This window comes from Drosophila takahashii, chromosome 2L (assembly GCF_030179915.1).
Source record: "Drosophila takahashii strain IR98-3 E-12201 chromosome 2L, DtakHiC1v2, whole genome shotgun sequence".
Classification (NCBI taxonomy): domain Eukaryota; kingdom Metazoa; phylum Arthropoda; class Insecta; order Diptera; family Drosophilidae; genus Drosophila; species Drosophila takahashii.
Genome location: NC_091678.1, coordinates 14,616,480 through 14,630,682, shown reverse-complemented (window position 1 = coordinate 14,630,682; position 14,203 = coordinate 14,616,480). Strand labels below are relative to the sequence as shown.

The window sequence follows — 14,203 nt, the reverse complement described above, 5'->3', positions numbered from 1 at the left end:
AAATTACTAAATTAATAAAATTAATAAATCATAAATCTTGTAACTTTACTTATAAGTCCTAATGTTATGGTACATATTTCAATGAAAATACACCCAGAAAAAAAAGACCGAAAAAATCTAAGACCGAATTTCTTACATTACTACCGTTTTGTTCTTTTATTTTTTTAAGACCATATTCTTATATTGATACCAAAGGGTATTGATTTAAGACCAGTAAATTTAAATTTAAGTTGAACTTATGGACGCGCGCGAAACACGGTGCGATGGCCCAGTTGGTAAGGCGTCTGCCTCTGATGCGAGAGGACCCCGGTTCAAAAACCGGATAAGTCAAAGTAAGTAAAAAGTTTTTCAAATGTATTTCAATTAATATTTCCTTAATAACTTTAAGAACAAAAATGTATTGAAAAAGTTAAATTGTTAATTTACTAATTAAAAAAAAAAAAAGTTGTGTTGTGAGCGGGAATTGAACCTCGTACCCCCAAACACAAAATAATACCAGAATCCAGCACCTTGGCCCCTAGGCCATGGCCTTATTATTTCCTTCCATGGCAGAATGCTTACAGGAGCATTCAAAGAAATTTATTTTTGTACTAAAAATAAATTTAAATTTAAGAAGGTTTTGTTCTTAGAGTAAGAACAGCGGTCTTAAAAATCCGTTCTTAAAATAATACCATAAATTCTTATAATGATACCAAACGGTATAAAGCTATTTTTGAGACTCAAACAGACACGTTTTCAGACACAATCAGAACAATTTTTTCCCTGAGTGTACATGGAAATAAATGTTAACTTTATTATATCATTAAAAAAAAATTTATTTTTGTGAACCCTGGTTCGAACCTGAACCCTGCTCCGGCTCATCATTGAACCGGTTCGCAAACCGGAACATTATCTGTCGATTAGGTTTGAACCCCGAACCGAACCCATGCAAAAATAATATGGGTTCACAGCCCTGGTTGAGATACAAGAGGAATCTCAGATAGATATCAAATGACGCATCGAGAGCAGTGAAACATTTACATTTCCCCGCATCCAAGGGAACTCGAATAGCTCCACAGACAAATGCCGATAGTTGGATGAAATATGAGAATGAGATACTGGGCATTCAGTTGCCGTCAGTTCGGTTGTTCGGCTGTTTGGATGGCTGGACAAATAAACTGACTTTTGTTTGGCCTTTCCCAATAATTGACCTTACTTGCATTGCTGGCCGATAATTGTCATATGAGTTTTGCCCGCCTGCGCCAACAACATTCCTTCGCCTGGGGAAAAGAGCTTTATTAATAATTAATTTAGGCGGGCAATTGAGCGATGGCCGCTGAAGGGGCAGACAGACTACCCACATACATTCACATGTGTATTCACATGTTTGGTTAAGCCAACTTCTCATTTCAAAGTCCTCGGTTGCGTGCAACGAGCTAATTACATGACCAAACTGTCTTTTCATTTCTTGGGCGGCGGAGTGGGCCAAAGGTGGGTTAAGTACACACCCGTCTAGCGGTAGCTTTGGGCTCCATTGAACCGCTCTACGTGTACCGCCCATCGCCCACCGCCCACAACTTGTGCTTTAATAATGTTTACATGATTGATTCATGCGCGATGGCTCTTAGTCAAGTTAATGAGGCACTGTTTTGCTGTTCGAGTTGAGTGCCAGTGTGCGTGGGCGTATCTTTTCCACCTACCACCACCCACCGCCCCAAAAAAAACCCCACATGGTTCCTCCGCTTGAATGGAGGAACTTTAAAAATGTATTATAGAAATCACTTTCGTGCTCTGTTTGCTTGGCCTTTAGTTTTTCGTTCTCGTTCTCGGTTCTCAGAGGAAATGGGTTCGCCTTTTGGGTGCGCCTCGAGTGCATTAGCTCAGACCAATAAAGCTCGGAAAAACCAAGCACAGCATGACGGACATTGCAAGGACGACCTTCAAAGTGGTCAGACTTTACGACGTGGTGGGTGGTTAAAGTTTTCATTAACAAAAGCTGTTGATGTCATTTAAAGAGGAGCAGCAGAAAAATACTTTAATATTCTTCACTGCACCCAGTGAATACATTTTAAAGTATTAAATTGAAACTTTCGGTTTGGAAATGAAATTACAAAATATTAAGTTTATAACATTTCATATGAAATTAATACTACTGAGTATAGAATTTGTATTGTTTAGTATTAGGTCAATACCACTTTGTTATAAAACATCTAGTACATTTTTAATACAACGCTTAGAGAGCTTACACTTTTGATTTTTTTTTGGTGTGGGTTCTTTTCAAATCTAATAAAACTAGAAAGTTCAAAATAAATATGTCAAGGGAAAACATTAACCTAATGATTTCCAAACGTGGCAGTGAGCCCCAAAACTTTTCCCCAGCGAATCGAGAGTCGACCAAATATTAGATTTCCACCGGCAATAGTGTGCCTATCAGAATCGAGTAAATAAGTGTTAATTTACCTAGACCCAAGTTCACCATCATCAGTGAAGTACACACGGTACATAGTCCGTTGTCGGGCCAACTTTATCTGCCGGGGCTCATCAGGATGGGAATGGGGATTTCCGGGGGATATGGACTTATTAAATGCTGAATTATTTATGACAAACCAGTGGAGAGGGGATGATCCTGCCCGCCGAGTCCTTCAGGTTATGTTTACACAACCTGGCTAATGCTTCGTTGGCTTTTGCCTAATTTGCGTCGTAGTCGGTGTTTTTGTTTCCCCAGTTGTCTGGGCTCAGTTTTCTAATCGCCGAGCCACGCGTGTTTACTTTGGGTCTACGGAACATGCCTTTAAATAACAACCTTGTCGCTACATGAACTTACATATTAGCGGATAGCCGTCTGCCCATTTTCCTTTTCATTCCCAATCCCCATCCCCATTCCCCATCCCATGTTCCTGTTTATGCTCCAACGTTTTATTGACTTCGCTAACGGACGGAGGCATGCGCATTTGCCCACTTCTATTGCCCGGCCAAGTTATGCGAACTTCAGGAAAATTACCCTACTATTCCCAGGTCCATAACTACCTCCAACGAACATGCATGACCCACTTTGGCCACATAAATTTCCATGAATACGACGGCAAGGAGGGAGGCAGTTCGGCCAGATGGGAGCACTAAATAATCAAATGCACGGTTCAATACACTGAACGCAATTTTCTCGGGGTCCAAGATCTTCTTGGCGAGGTAAGATCGCAACCCATGACGCAATTGGCCTACATAAAGTGAGCCGCACCATGTGCACTGATTCTTTGGAATACTATAAATATCAGTTGCACTTATCTTATCGCATTGGTTTTTTGTAAAGCAAAGCGGCTGATCGTTACAAATATTCTCGTTAGTCATTGATTGAGGAAAATGAACGAGGTTAAAAAACGTGTTTTCATAATAAGATGAAATGCAACCTTAGTAACATTACATCATATAAATTAATCTGGCATAGTCATTATGTGTACTTACTGACCAATCTGGTGCACGAGTTCCGAGTATTGAAACTTCATTAATTAAATGAAACACAAAAAGGGTCGTAGATCAATAATAAACTATACGGGTAGATGGATGTCCATATGACTCAGCTGAAATGGGCATTCCATCGTCATGGACATCATAAACCTCGCTTTTGAGTTAGATCGATACCATCAACATTTTAATTGACACACCGAAGGGGGAAAACACTGCAACTTCACCCTACAAGAGGGGCGTGTGAGAAGCGCGGAGAGAGGCGAGTGAGAGAACTAAGTGCCGCTAGGGGGCGTTACCAGCAACTCGACCCACATTCCCTCCTTCCGAATCGAAATCGAAAACACAATTTGGATTTGGGTTGCGAAGTTGCGTGAGTTTCACTTTTATTCCGAGTGTCTTCTTGTTTTTTTCTTCTGTGAATTGGGCAAATAATTCAGCAATCAACGTGCTCATCGTCGAGTTAAACTCGCATTAATTTTGCATTTCTCGAAAACGCCTAATAAATCGAGTCAGGCCCGGTAATTGCGCATCGCCAAAACCCCATTAAAGATTCAACAGCTCGAGACGCCCTCGGGGTAAATATGAATCCGCGACTAAAGTGGGGAGGGCCCAATTAGGTGACATGCAATAATAAAGCAGGACTGGTACAAAAAAGTTGTCGGAGTGAAACCGAAGCCCTCTGCTCCCTTGTTCCCCCGAATCCTTCTGACTGCATAAATGTATGTCCTCCCCGAGGGATACAAGATACCGCGACTGGCGGTGGGTGCACTACTTGGTGCGGTGGCTTGTTAATGGACTTGACACTTGGCCAACAGTTGGTCACGCGCCGCAAGACGACGCCCGTAATGATGATAATTACAAGACCAACAGCTGTCACCTTCTCGCCACAACTTGCACTTGTTGTTCCGCTCGATCCGGCTATTGAAGTTTTCTGTTTTGTATCCCTAGGAATATGATTAATGACGTGGTCTCTGCGGTCAGCGGGTGAGTAACGCTTGACCTAAAAAAAATATACATATATCGCCCCAGTGAAAGTGAGCACATAAAAATATGGCAAACTTGGAGTGGCAAGGAAAGTGAGAGGGAAAGCAAAATCAAAACAAATCAACTTGGGCATAAAAAGAACATCAGATACTTATAAACAATTGATCAAGTTCCGGTTGTAAAACGGGGATCGTTGCGACCTAATTTGGATTTATTGTTATCAAGTTGGAGAATGAGCTGTTGACCAAAAATGATAAGTATGTCAATAAATTACATTTGAACATTTAAAATAAATTGATTATTGCAAAACTCTTTTTTGCGATTAAAAGATTAAAAACAACTTGAACTTACAGGGAAAACAGTGATTTTAAATCTTATCATAAGTGATTGATTAAGACACTGCCGCAATTCAATTAACTTTAAAACAAAATTCTCTGAAACCTGAAGGAATTCCAAGAAATCAGAGATATGCTTGTTGGGGTGATCTAGCAAAGGCCTTAGCCATAAAGGTTTATTGCCCGCTTTCGTCATATACAGGAATACAGAAAGCCACTTCATAGTGAACGAATCAATATCTTATCGGGGGAAAAGCTCAATAAAATGTGATTACATTTGAAGAACCTGGTCGAGGTGGCATGCTCTTGAACGTGATATGGGAACGACAAAAGGCAGGCACCTGTCAATTAGAGAATTGCATTTACCGGGGGCCACAAAACCAGAGTTGGTTGGGAAAAATGGCAACAGAAATATAATTATATATGGTCACAAAGGGGCTAGCAAATTGCGTTAGAGTGTGCAATCTTTCTAATGACCCAATTAAAACGACGATGGCCAAAGCTTTCACCGAACTGCCTGCGACCCGACCTGTTTTCCGTCCTTTATTTTCATTTCACCTGCAACTCTATGTGTGTCGGGCCGGCTGACAGGATATGTCAGAACCACAATCTGGATTCAAGCACTGCAAGGACACCAAAGTTCAGGGCAGACGGGGGGCCCAGGGAGGATTGAGGATTACTGTGGCCGAGGGTCGAGCACGCGACTGTTAAAAATTACATTTTCCAACCATAACAATTTCACGCCGGACCCGGACCCAAATGAACTTGAATGAAATGGAATTGTCCCCGTCCTTGCACTTTCCCTTGGCAACCTCTTTCATAAATATCTAAGCAGGGCAGAGATGACGCCATTACATGATTCCCGAACCAAACAGACATGCGACACACGAAATTTTACAAAAGCCATGAAAATAACAGAGGAACACTACTTTCACGATGACGCGGGGGAAACTCCAGCACCCACATTCGCCATCACCATCATCTTTTTGCCAAGGTCGAGGCCAAGTGGCGGCACATTATTTTGCAATTTACTTGTTACTTTAATAACCGACCCACATGCGAGCCCTGACCGCCACTTGGCACATCCCCCACCATTAACAAAGCACTTATCCCAATCCCTGACCTTAGCCCGCCCTAAACCACTAACCAAATAACCCAGCCAAACCAAACTAAACCCAACTGAAACCCAACCAAAACAGTCCAACTTAACTCGCATGTAAATTGTCTTGCGTGGCGGACCATCAATGTGTTCATTTGACAATAATTGAGTTTCGGTTATGACGGGCATTTCATGAATATTGCATGGAATTTATATCTGTATAGGCATGACAGCCTGAGCGACATTTCGTGACCAGGGGCTGACATTTGGGATGCCATTTGAGGGCTTGATTTTTTGGCATTTGTAAATATTTATTTTTTAAAAAAGATGCAATAATATAGTTACTAGGGAAATACTTTAAAATAAATACTGTAATATCATTTCTTATCTTTTCTTATCTCTTTTAAATATTATAACCAGGAATTTCCCCAGAATTCTCAAAAAAAATATAATTTGAAAAAAATTTAGATGAATTCCTTAAAGATTGAGGGATAACGCTACATAACTTCTTGAGTCATAAATATATATAACTTGCAAAGTACTTGCTTTTTTATTCTTAACATGTATACAGACATTTGTTATAAATAAAAGTGATTAAATGTAATAAGAAAGATCTAGAATATTTTGTTTTGGTCCGCCGAATTTCCTGCTGCTATTGTTTATTTTTCCCCGAATTTGACTTGGATTAAGTGCAAATTATTTGTGCCATGACAGCCAATCTATAACAATTTTCACTATTCTTTTTGGTTACAGAGAGACGGAGCGGTACAAGAAGGTGAAATGGCAGGACCTGCGTGTCGGGGACATTGTCCATCTGTCCAACAACGAGACGGTGCCGGCGGACATTCTGCTATTGCGGACAAGCGACCCCCAAGGGGTCTGCTACATAGACACCTGCGATTTGGACGGGGAAACGAATCTGAAGCGTCGCGAGGTGAGTTCCCATTTTACAATTGGCTAACAATTAGCCAACAATTAAACAGAAGCAGAAAAGCGCTACGTGATACTACAAATATTTTGAATTTCTTCGCAGGTTGTACGTGGCTTCGAGGAGATGCAGAGCATTTTTGTGCCCAGCAAGTTTGTGAGTCGCGTGGAGGCGGATGCGCCGACAACGAAGCTATATAGATTCCATGGGGCCTTAATACATCCAACTGGGGAGCGCGTGCCCATATCGACCGAGTGCCTTTTGCTGAGAGAGAGCAGACTGAAGGTGGGTGAACTTTAGCCAGGTCTAATGTTCTATCTGCAATCTAAACTTGTCAATGTTCTTTCTGTTTCAGAATACGGACTATATCGAGGGAATCGTGGTCTATGCGGGACATGAAACGAAGTCAATGCTGAATAACAGTGGTCCAAGGTACAAGCGCTCCCAGGTGGAACAGCAAATGAATATTGATGTGATATGGTAAGTTTGTTGACCGATTGGTTTTTAGGGTTTACGAGATTTAGTGCAAAAATATCTGCTTATTATTTATATCATTTTGTTTTAATTACTTCCAGGTGTGTGATAATATTGTTGATATTGTGCGTTGTTGGCGCCGTCGGCTGCAGAATGTGGCTGAGCTCGTTTACCCAATTCCCGGTGCCATATCTGCCGCCGAATAAACTGACTGCCAATATGGAGAGCATGTGGATTTTCTGGACCTACATCGTCATCCTGCAGGTGATGATTCCCCTCTCCCTGTACGTGACCATCGAGTTGTGCAAGATCCTGCAGGTCTTTCACATCCACAACAATGTGGATTTATACGATCAGGAGACCAACAAGCAGACGGAATGTCGGGCGATGAATATTACCGAGGAGTTGGGACAGATTCAGCATATATTTACTGATAAAACTGGAACTCTCACGGAGAACAAGATGATCTTTCGACGCTGTGTTGTTAACGGCTCGGATTACAATCATCCGCCTTCGGAACTGGAGAAGATTTACTCGAAACCAGGAGCTCCTGCTCCGCCGCTGATTCCGAATGATAACCTAAATAATGACATGGCGCAACTCACGCAAGGAGTCTATCTCACGCCGCATGCGCAACGCATCCAGGAGTTCCTGGTGGTGCTGGCCATCTGCAACACGGTAATCGTGGGTGCCGCTCCCCATCGAGATCTGATGAATGCCAGCGGAATTATCGAGGTGCAGCAAATGGGCAACAGTCCGGCGAACCTCAAGCACGGCAAACAGCGTCAGAAGCTGTTGGCCAGCAGCACAACAACGACTACGAGGACAACTATACTAAATGGACCAGCGACACAGCAACAGGCCGTATCCATTCCAGCGGATCGTTATATTCGTCTGGCGGAATCACGATCCGTGACTCCATCGCCGCCGCCCAATCTACTCTTTGCGCTGCCCGCGCAGAGCCATCAGCCCACTCTTTCGCCCATCAGCAGTTCGGCGGAATCGTCACCGAACTCCGAGTCGGAATCACCATCGCCGCCGATGAAGAACAAGGCGCTTTCCAACAGTATTTCGCCCACAGGAAGGGCCAAGGCGGTAATCAACTCTAAGATTACTAGTATAGCAACCTTTCTGAATGCCAAAACTCAGGGAAAGCGCTTGAAGTTGCCGTAAGTCTGTGATGTTAAGAAATATTATCAAATATATAAACTAACCACTTATCTTCTTAACTTTCAGATCATCTAAAACGGAGACGATTTACAGAACCGCCGATGGACGACCGCTTTACGAAGCCGAGAGTCCCGATGAGTTGGCCCTCGTGAATGCGGCCTATAGCTATGAATGCTGCCTGCTGAATCGCAGTGCCAACCAAATTTTGGTCAGCATGCCGGCGACGGGAGCGACAAGGGAGTACGAGATTCTCAAGGTCCTGCCCTTCGACTCCAGCCGCAAGTGCATGTCCATTGTGGTGCGGCAGATAGGCACCCAGGAGATTGTGCTGTACACCAAGGGTGCCGATAGCTCTATCATGCCCGTTTTGGTGCCCTGCTCGCATAATAGTCCCGAGGGTGAGTTGTGTTAATATCTATAAGTACGAAAACGGTTCGTCTAATATAATTTATTGTAAAACAGTTTGGTTTTTTATTGTTTGATTAAATTATGCAGAAAGTAATGGAGGTCCCATGACGAAACTTTCAGGAGCCAACAAGAATTATGTACAGAACATTATACTATTTTTTATAAAGATTAAAAATGCCGATCTGCAGAAAACCGCCAATGAAATATTTTTTTTTTAAGTTTGGACTATATTTTGCACTGAAACCATTATGGGTGTTATTTTTATCTGAAAGCTTGGCAAAAATAATAATTTTTATACCCTTGCAGAGGGTATTATGATTTCAGTCAGAAGTTTGCAACGCAGTGAAGGAGACGTTTCCGACCCCATAAAGTATATATATTCTTGATCAGCATCACAAGACGAGTCGATCTAGCCATGTCCGTCTGTCCGTCTGTCCGTCTGTCTGTCTGTCCGTCTGTCCGTCTGTCCGTCTGTCCGTCTGTCTGTTTCTACGCAAACTAGTCTCTCAGTTTTTGAGCTATCGGGACGAAACTTTCGCAAAAGTCTTCTTTCTATTGCAGGTAGTATATATGTCGGAGCCGACCGGATCGGACAACTATATCTTATAGCTCCCATAGGAAGGATCGGAAGAAAAAAACTTTAAAAAATTCTAGCTTCGGTGTTTTTTGAAATATTACCTTCTACTTTTGGGGATGTTATTTTTTAAATATTTCTGAATTTCGAATTAATTATTTAAAAAATCGGACTACTATATCATATAGCTGCCATAGGAACGATCGGAAAATTAATGGAAAAGTAATAGGAAATAAATTCTAGCTTCTTTGATTTTTATTGTATTATCTTCTACTCTAGGATATGACTCTTTTTAAATATTTCCGAATTTCAATTTTAATTTTATCAAAATCGGACGACTATATCATATAACTGCCATAGGAACGATCGGAAAATTAATGAGAAATATTAGAAAATTAACATTTTTGCGATTTGTTAATTAATAGGAATGATCTGCAAGGGTATATAAGCTTCGGCTGGCCGAAGCTAGCTTCCTTTCTTGTTTTTGGGTATTTTTAATTATTTTTTACCCCACGTCGATTAATATTATTAATAAATTAAACAAAAAAATTACGTGGCCATATCTTCACTTCTGTCAAATGGATTTTTTTAAAACTTTTCAAAATCTTTTTTTAATGTTATGATAGATATCGTTTTAAGACCTTAAAGAAAATCTCGATACATTTCACAAAGAATCAATCGTAGGAGAACCGTATAAGTTCTTCTTAATAATCGATTTCTTTTTGACTTTAGGCATTCTGCGAGAACAAACCCAGCAACAGTTAGATCGCTATGCCCGCGAGGGTCTGCGCATCTTGGTGATGGCCAAGCGGACCCTGAACTCTGCCGACTATACGGATTGGTGGGCGCGTCATCAGGAAATCGAGATGTCGCTGGAGAATCGCGAGCGAAGGCTACGCGACTCCTTTGCGAAATTGGAAAGCAATTTGACCCTGTTGGGGGCAACAGGAATCGAGGATCGCCTGCAGGATGGAGTGCCGGAGACGATAGCATCGCTACTCTCCGCTGGGATCTCAGTTTGGGTTCTGACTGGTGACAAACCCGAAACGGCCATAAATATTGCCTACTCTGCAAAACTATTCACCCAGCAAATGGAGCTGATCAGGTAACTGGCTTTAGAAAGTAGAAAAAAATGTTTCTAAATTGATTTTCTGTATTTTTTTTAGATTGACAGCACGGTCACGCGATGCAGCTGAAACAGCCATCAATTTCTATCTGACTGACATGGAGAATGACAAGATAACATCCTCGTTGGGCTATGGCCAGACTTTAAGAAAGAAGCAGCGCGCATTGGTAGTGGATGGAAAGACGTTAACCTTTATTCTAGATCCCAAGTAGGTTTTAAAAAGGTTTTTATTTTTTCATCAACTTATTACTGACCCTATTTTTACCAGGTCCAAACTGATTCTGCCTTTTCTGCGCTTGTCCAAGCGGTGCGCTTCGGTGCTCTGTTGCCGCTCCACGCCGTTGCAGAAGGCATACCTAGTCAAAGTGGTCAAAGAGGAGCTCAATCTGCGAACTCTGGCCATCGGGGATGGCGCCAACGATGTGTCCATGATCCAGATGGCCGATGTGGGCGTTGGAATCTCCGGCCAGGAAGGCATGCAGGCTGTGATGGCCGCCGATTTCACACTTCCCCGCTTTCGTTACCTGGAGCGCCTGCTGTTGGCACATGGCTATTGGTGCTACGATCGATTGTCCCGCATGATTTTGTATTTCTTCTATAAGAATGCGGTAAGTCTTTAGAAATCTGCAATATAAATTAAATATTTATAAATCTAACAACCTTCTATTCCATCAGGCCTTTGTCTTTCTGATATTCTGGTACCAGTTGTATTGCGGCTTCTCTGGCCAAGTGATGATGGATCAGATGTACTTGATGCTGTACAATTTGATATTCACCTCGCTGCCGCCTCTTGCGATTGGAGTGTACGATAAGCGAGTGCCCGAAGATCTCCTGTTAAAAAATCCATATCTCTATAAAAATGTGAGCAGCAAAGCCAATCTCTGGATTAAAAATATGATTTTAAACCAGTTAATTAAACCGGCTATCTGATTACTAAATGTTTAATCCATTAATATTTATCATTTCAGGGTCGACTGGGCGTAGCTTATAGACCGCACGACTTCTGGCTGATACTACTGGACTCCCTCTATCAGAGCTTGGTGATATTCTTTGTGGCGCTGTGCGCCTATGCGGAGACCGATGTGGGAATCTGGGAGTTCGGCACGACGATAACGGCGTCCTGCCTGTTCGCCAATCTCGTGCACTGTGCCATTGAAATACGTTCCTGGGTAAGTTAGTTTTAGCTATTAGTTAAATTGGGTAATTATTTACATTATTATAATTCTTGTTTCAGACTGTGCTGCATGTCTTATCCATAGTGCTCAGCTTAGGTTCCTTCTACCTCTTTTCGATTGTGTACGATTCGATGTGCTTGAACTGCTTCGGAGTGCGCTCCTCATACTGGGTGATCTTCGTGTGCTTCGGCTCTGCTGTCCACTGGCTGGTGATAATGCTTTCCACAGTGGTGGCTGTTTTGCCACGGTTAGTATAAGAAATGCAATTAAATTTAAATATTTTGTACTAATTTTTATCATTTTTATAGACTGCTCCTAACCACAGTGCGAATCTCACTGTGTCCCGACGACAGCACCAAAGTTATCCTGCAAAGCAAACGCGAGCGCAGCAGAGGTGAGGGTTTGTTAGTTACTTGGTCGCGCTCCACGTCAGCCTCATCAATCTATAGGTAAAAAGGCACAAAATACTTCAATTGACAGCAAGCTTAAACGATTTTCTTTGCACAATATGATTACTCACTTTTGTGCATGTAACTTTTTTTTATTTTATGATTTTGTGTCTTTTTATTTGTACATTGCTTTCTAAATTCACCATCTAGCCTCGAATCTTAACTAAGTAACTACATATATTTTTTCAGAATCACCGATTATGGGTCTAAGAATCAGATTATAACAACGATTACCTGATCGAGCGCCAAAATGCAATTCCTCGGCTATCTCAGCAGCAACTAGGATAAGGAATCACGACTAGCAACCCCACAAACTTGTACACATGTGCTTTCACTCTAAAAATGTGGCCTTCGACACCGATTATTATTAATATTGCGTTAGTTTAGTTGATCCACTTCGTTCAGTAGGTTCCGAAAGCATTTAGCTTAAATGTACTTAGTGATCAATTGAAAGAATTTGTTTAGCGAATGATTTGTTGAAGACGTGCTTAGATTTCCGAGTTAAATATCCGAGTTTTAGTTAAAATGTTAACACTAGAAAGAAAGCAATTGCACAATTGCACTTATGTCATAGTTTACATATTTATTTGTATATAAGTAGAGAGCCAGGGCTCTAGATCCGAACCCAACCTAACCGACTATTATTAAACAGAACCGAAAATACAATGCTAATTCGTGTGGGTACAATGTACTATTATTTAAACTAGCGACTAACATAGTATCACCCTAACAGAAATACTTGACAATTCAAACACAACAGAACTCCATTGCGAGTTCGATGAAAAGGCTGTGATTCTACACTCATGAAGGATATACCTAAGCATAAGATATATTATACACATACCTATAGACCTAGACTTGTACGTTAGTTGCATTGATTCAAGTATTGACAGAATTGTTTCTCACCTTCTGTTTCTTAGTTTGTTGTGTGAGCAAGTGAATTTTTTACTTTTTTATTGAGACCATGCAATGACAAGTGGTAATAATCGATTGTTGTAATCCATTAGTTGTACTAAACCATTTACTCTACTCGTAGTCCTCTTCAAAAAGAATACAATAAGACAAACTCTAAATGCAATTCGAAATTAACTTGGTACGTTAACAGGATGAATACCAGAGAGCAAAATCGTTAGCTGAATATTTACATTGTTGAAAAGCAAGAAATCATTAAATGAAATAAATGTATATTTACCTAAAGCGTTAAAGGTGTGTTTATTATATCATTGTAAATGGGAAGGGCAATTTCCATTTTCGTACTGGGGGGCGTTTGTCGTTAAAGTTTATAACATTCAATTTAAAATTCCCGCCAGGACTTGAAGTTTCCGCCCGGAATTCAAATGGCAGAACAAAATTTAAATAATTTCCGTCTTTACAACACTCCAATTCTTGCGCACTGTTAACGGCCATACGAAAACCACTCAATGCAGCTGTAGCTGAACAGACTCAAGCTACTCAAATGTTAGCGCTTAACAGAACCAAAGACGAAACTTGAAACTAAAAGTAAAAACATTTTGTTTTTTTTATCAAAAATTAAATTTAAATGCAAAAATGCAAACACAAATTTATAAACCCACCAAGTAAAAAAATTAATATAAATGTATACAAATAGTAAATCCTAAAATAAGCAATGAAAAAAAAACAGTGGAGCGAGCAAGTGGATTAAATTGGAAACTCACCGCTTTTACCGACGAAATAAGAGCCGGAACCAGGGCGTTCCTTACTTGAAGCTACCACCCATCATCTTTAGTTGCTGTTAGAATCATTCGTGATATGCTACAATTTAAAAAAAAACTCAATACTTATTTTGGTTCCAAACTTTAGTGTAAGAGACCAGGGATAAATGTTTAAATACGTGCCAGTGGAATCTATCTATTAGTGCGCCGTTTCCAGAGGGTTTGAGTGTAGGCTAAAACTTGGTTTGTGTCAAAGCTAAGGCTGAGATAGTGATGAAAGTTGAAAAGAAATCTCCGACTTGATACTCCGTTCACTGGTAAGTTTTACAACTTAAAAACCCCCGAATACTGTTTATTTATTTATTTG

The 14,203-nt window shown here is 40.9% G+C and overlaps 1 protein-coding gene across 5 annotated transcripts in view; it reads left to right on the top strand.

The window, feature by feature from the left end:
* LOC108056628 (phospholipid-transporting ATPase VD) overlaps nt 1–13,368 on the top strand; it is a 31,481-nt gene extending 18,113 nt beyond the window's left edge. For 3 of the 5 annotated variants that reach the window (XM_070211868.1, XM_070211865.1, XM_070211866.1), the window contains exons 4-16: nt 6,613–6,793; nt 6,893–7,072; nt 7,143–7,267; nt 7,363–8,430; nt 8,498–8,829; nt 10,146–10,518; nt 10,580–10,747; nt 10,808–11,147; nt 11,215–11,400; nt 11,508–11,708; nt 11,774–11,961; nt 12,023–12,163; nt 12,353–13,368. In XM_070211868.1, the coding sequence (XP_070067969.1) occupies nt 6,613–6,793; nt 6,893–7,072; nt 7,143–7,267; nt 7,363–8,430; nt 8,498–8,829; nt 10,146–10,518; nt 10,580–10,747; nt 10,808–11,147; nt 11,215–11,400; nt 11,508–11,708; nt 11,774–11,961; nt 12,023–12,163; nt 12,353–12,401 (3,532 nt within the window). In that variant the 3' untranslated portion in view covers nt 12,402–13,368. The remainder of the gene's footprint in view (nt 1–6,612; nt 6,794–6,892; nt 7,073–7,142; nt 7,268–7,362; nt 8,431–8,497; nt 8,830–10,145; nt 10,519–10,579; nt 10,748–10,807; nt 11,148–11,214; nt 11,401–11,507; nt 11,709–11,773; nt 11,962–12,022; nt 12,164–12,352) is intronic. The other 2 variants (XR_011417708.1, XM_070211869.1) reach the window with 2 other exon arrangements.
* Nucleotides 13,369–14,203: the final 835 nt, after the last annotated feature.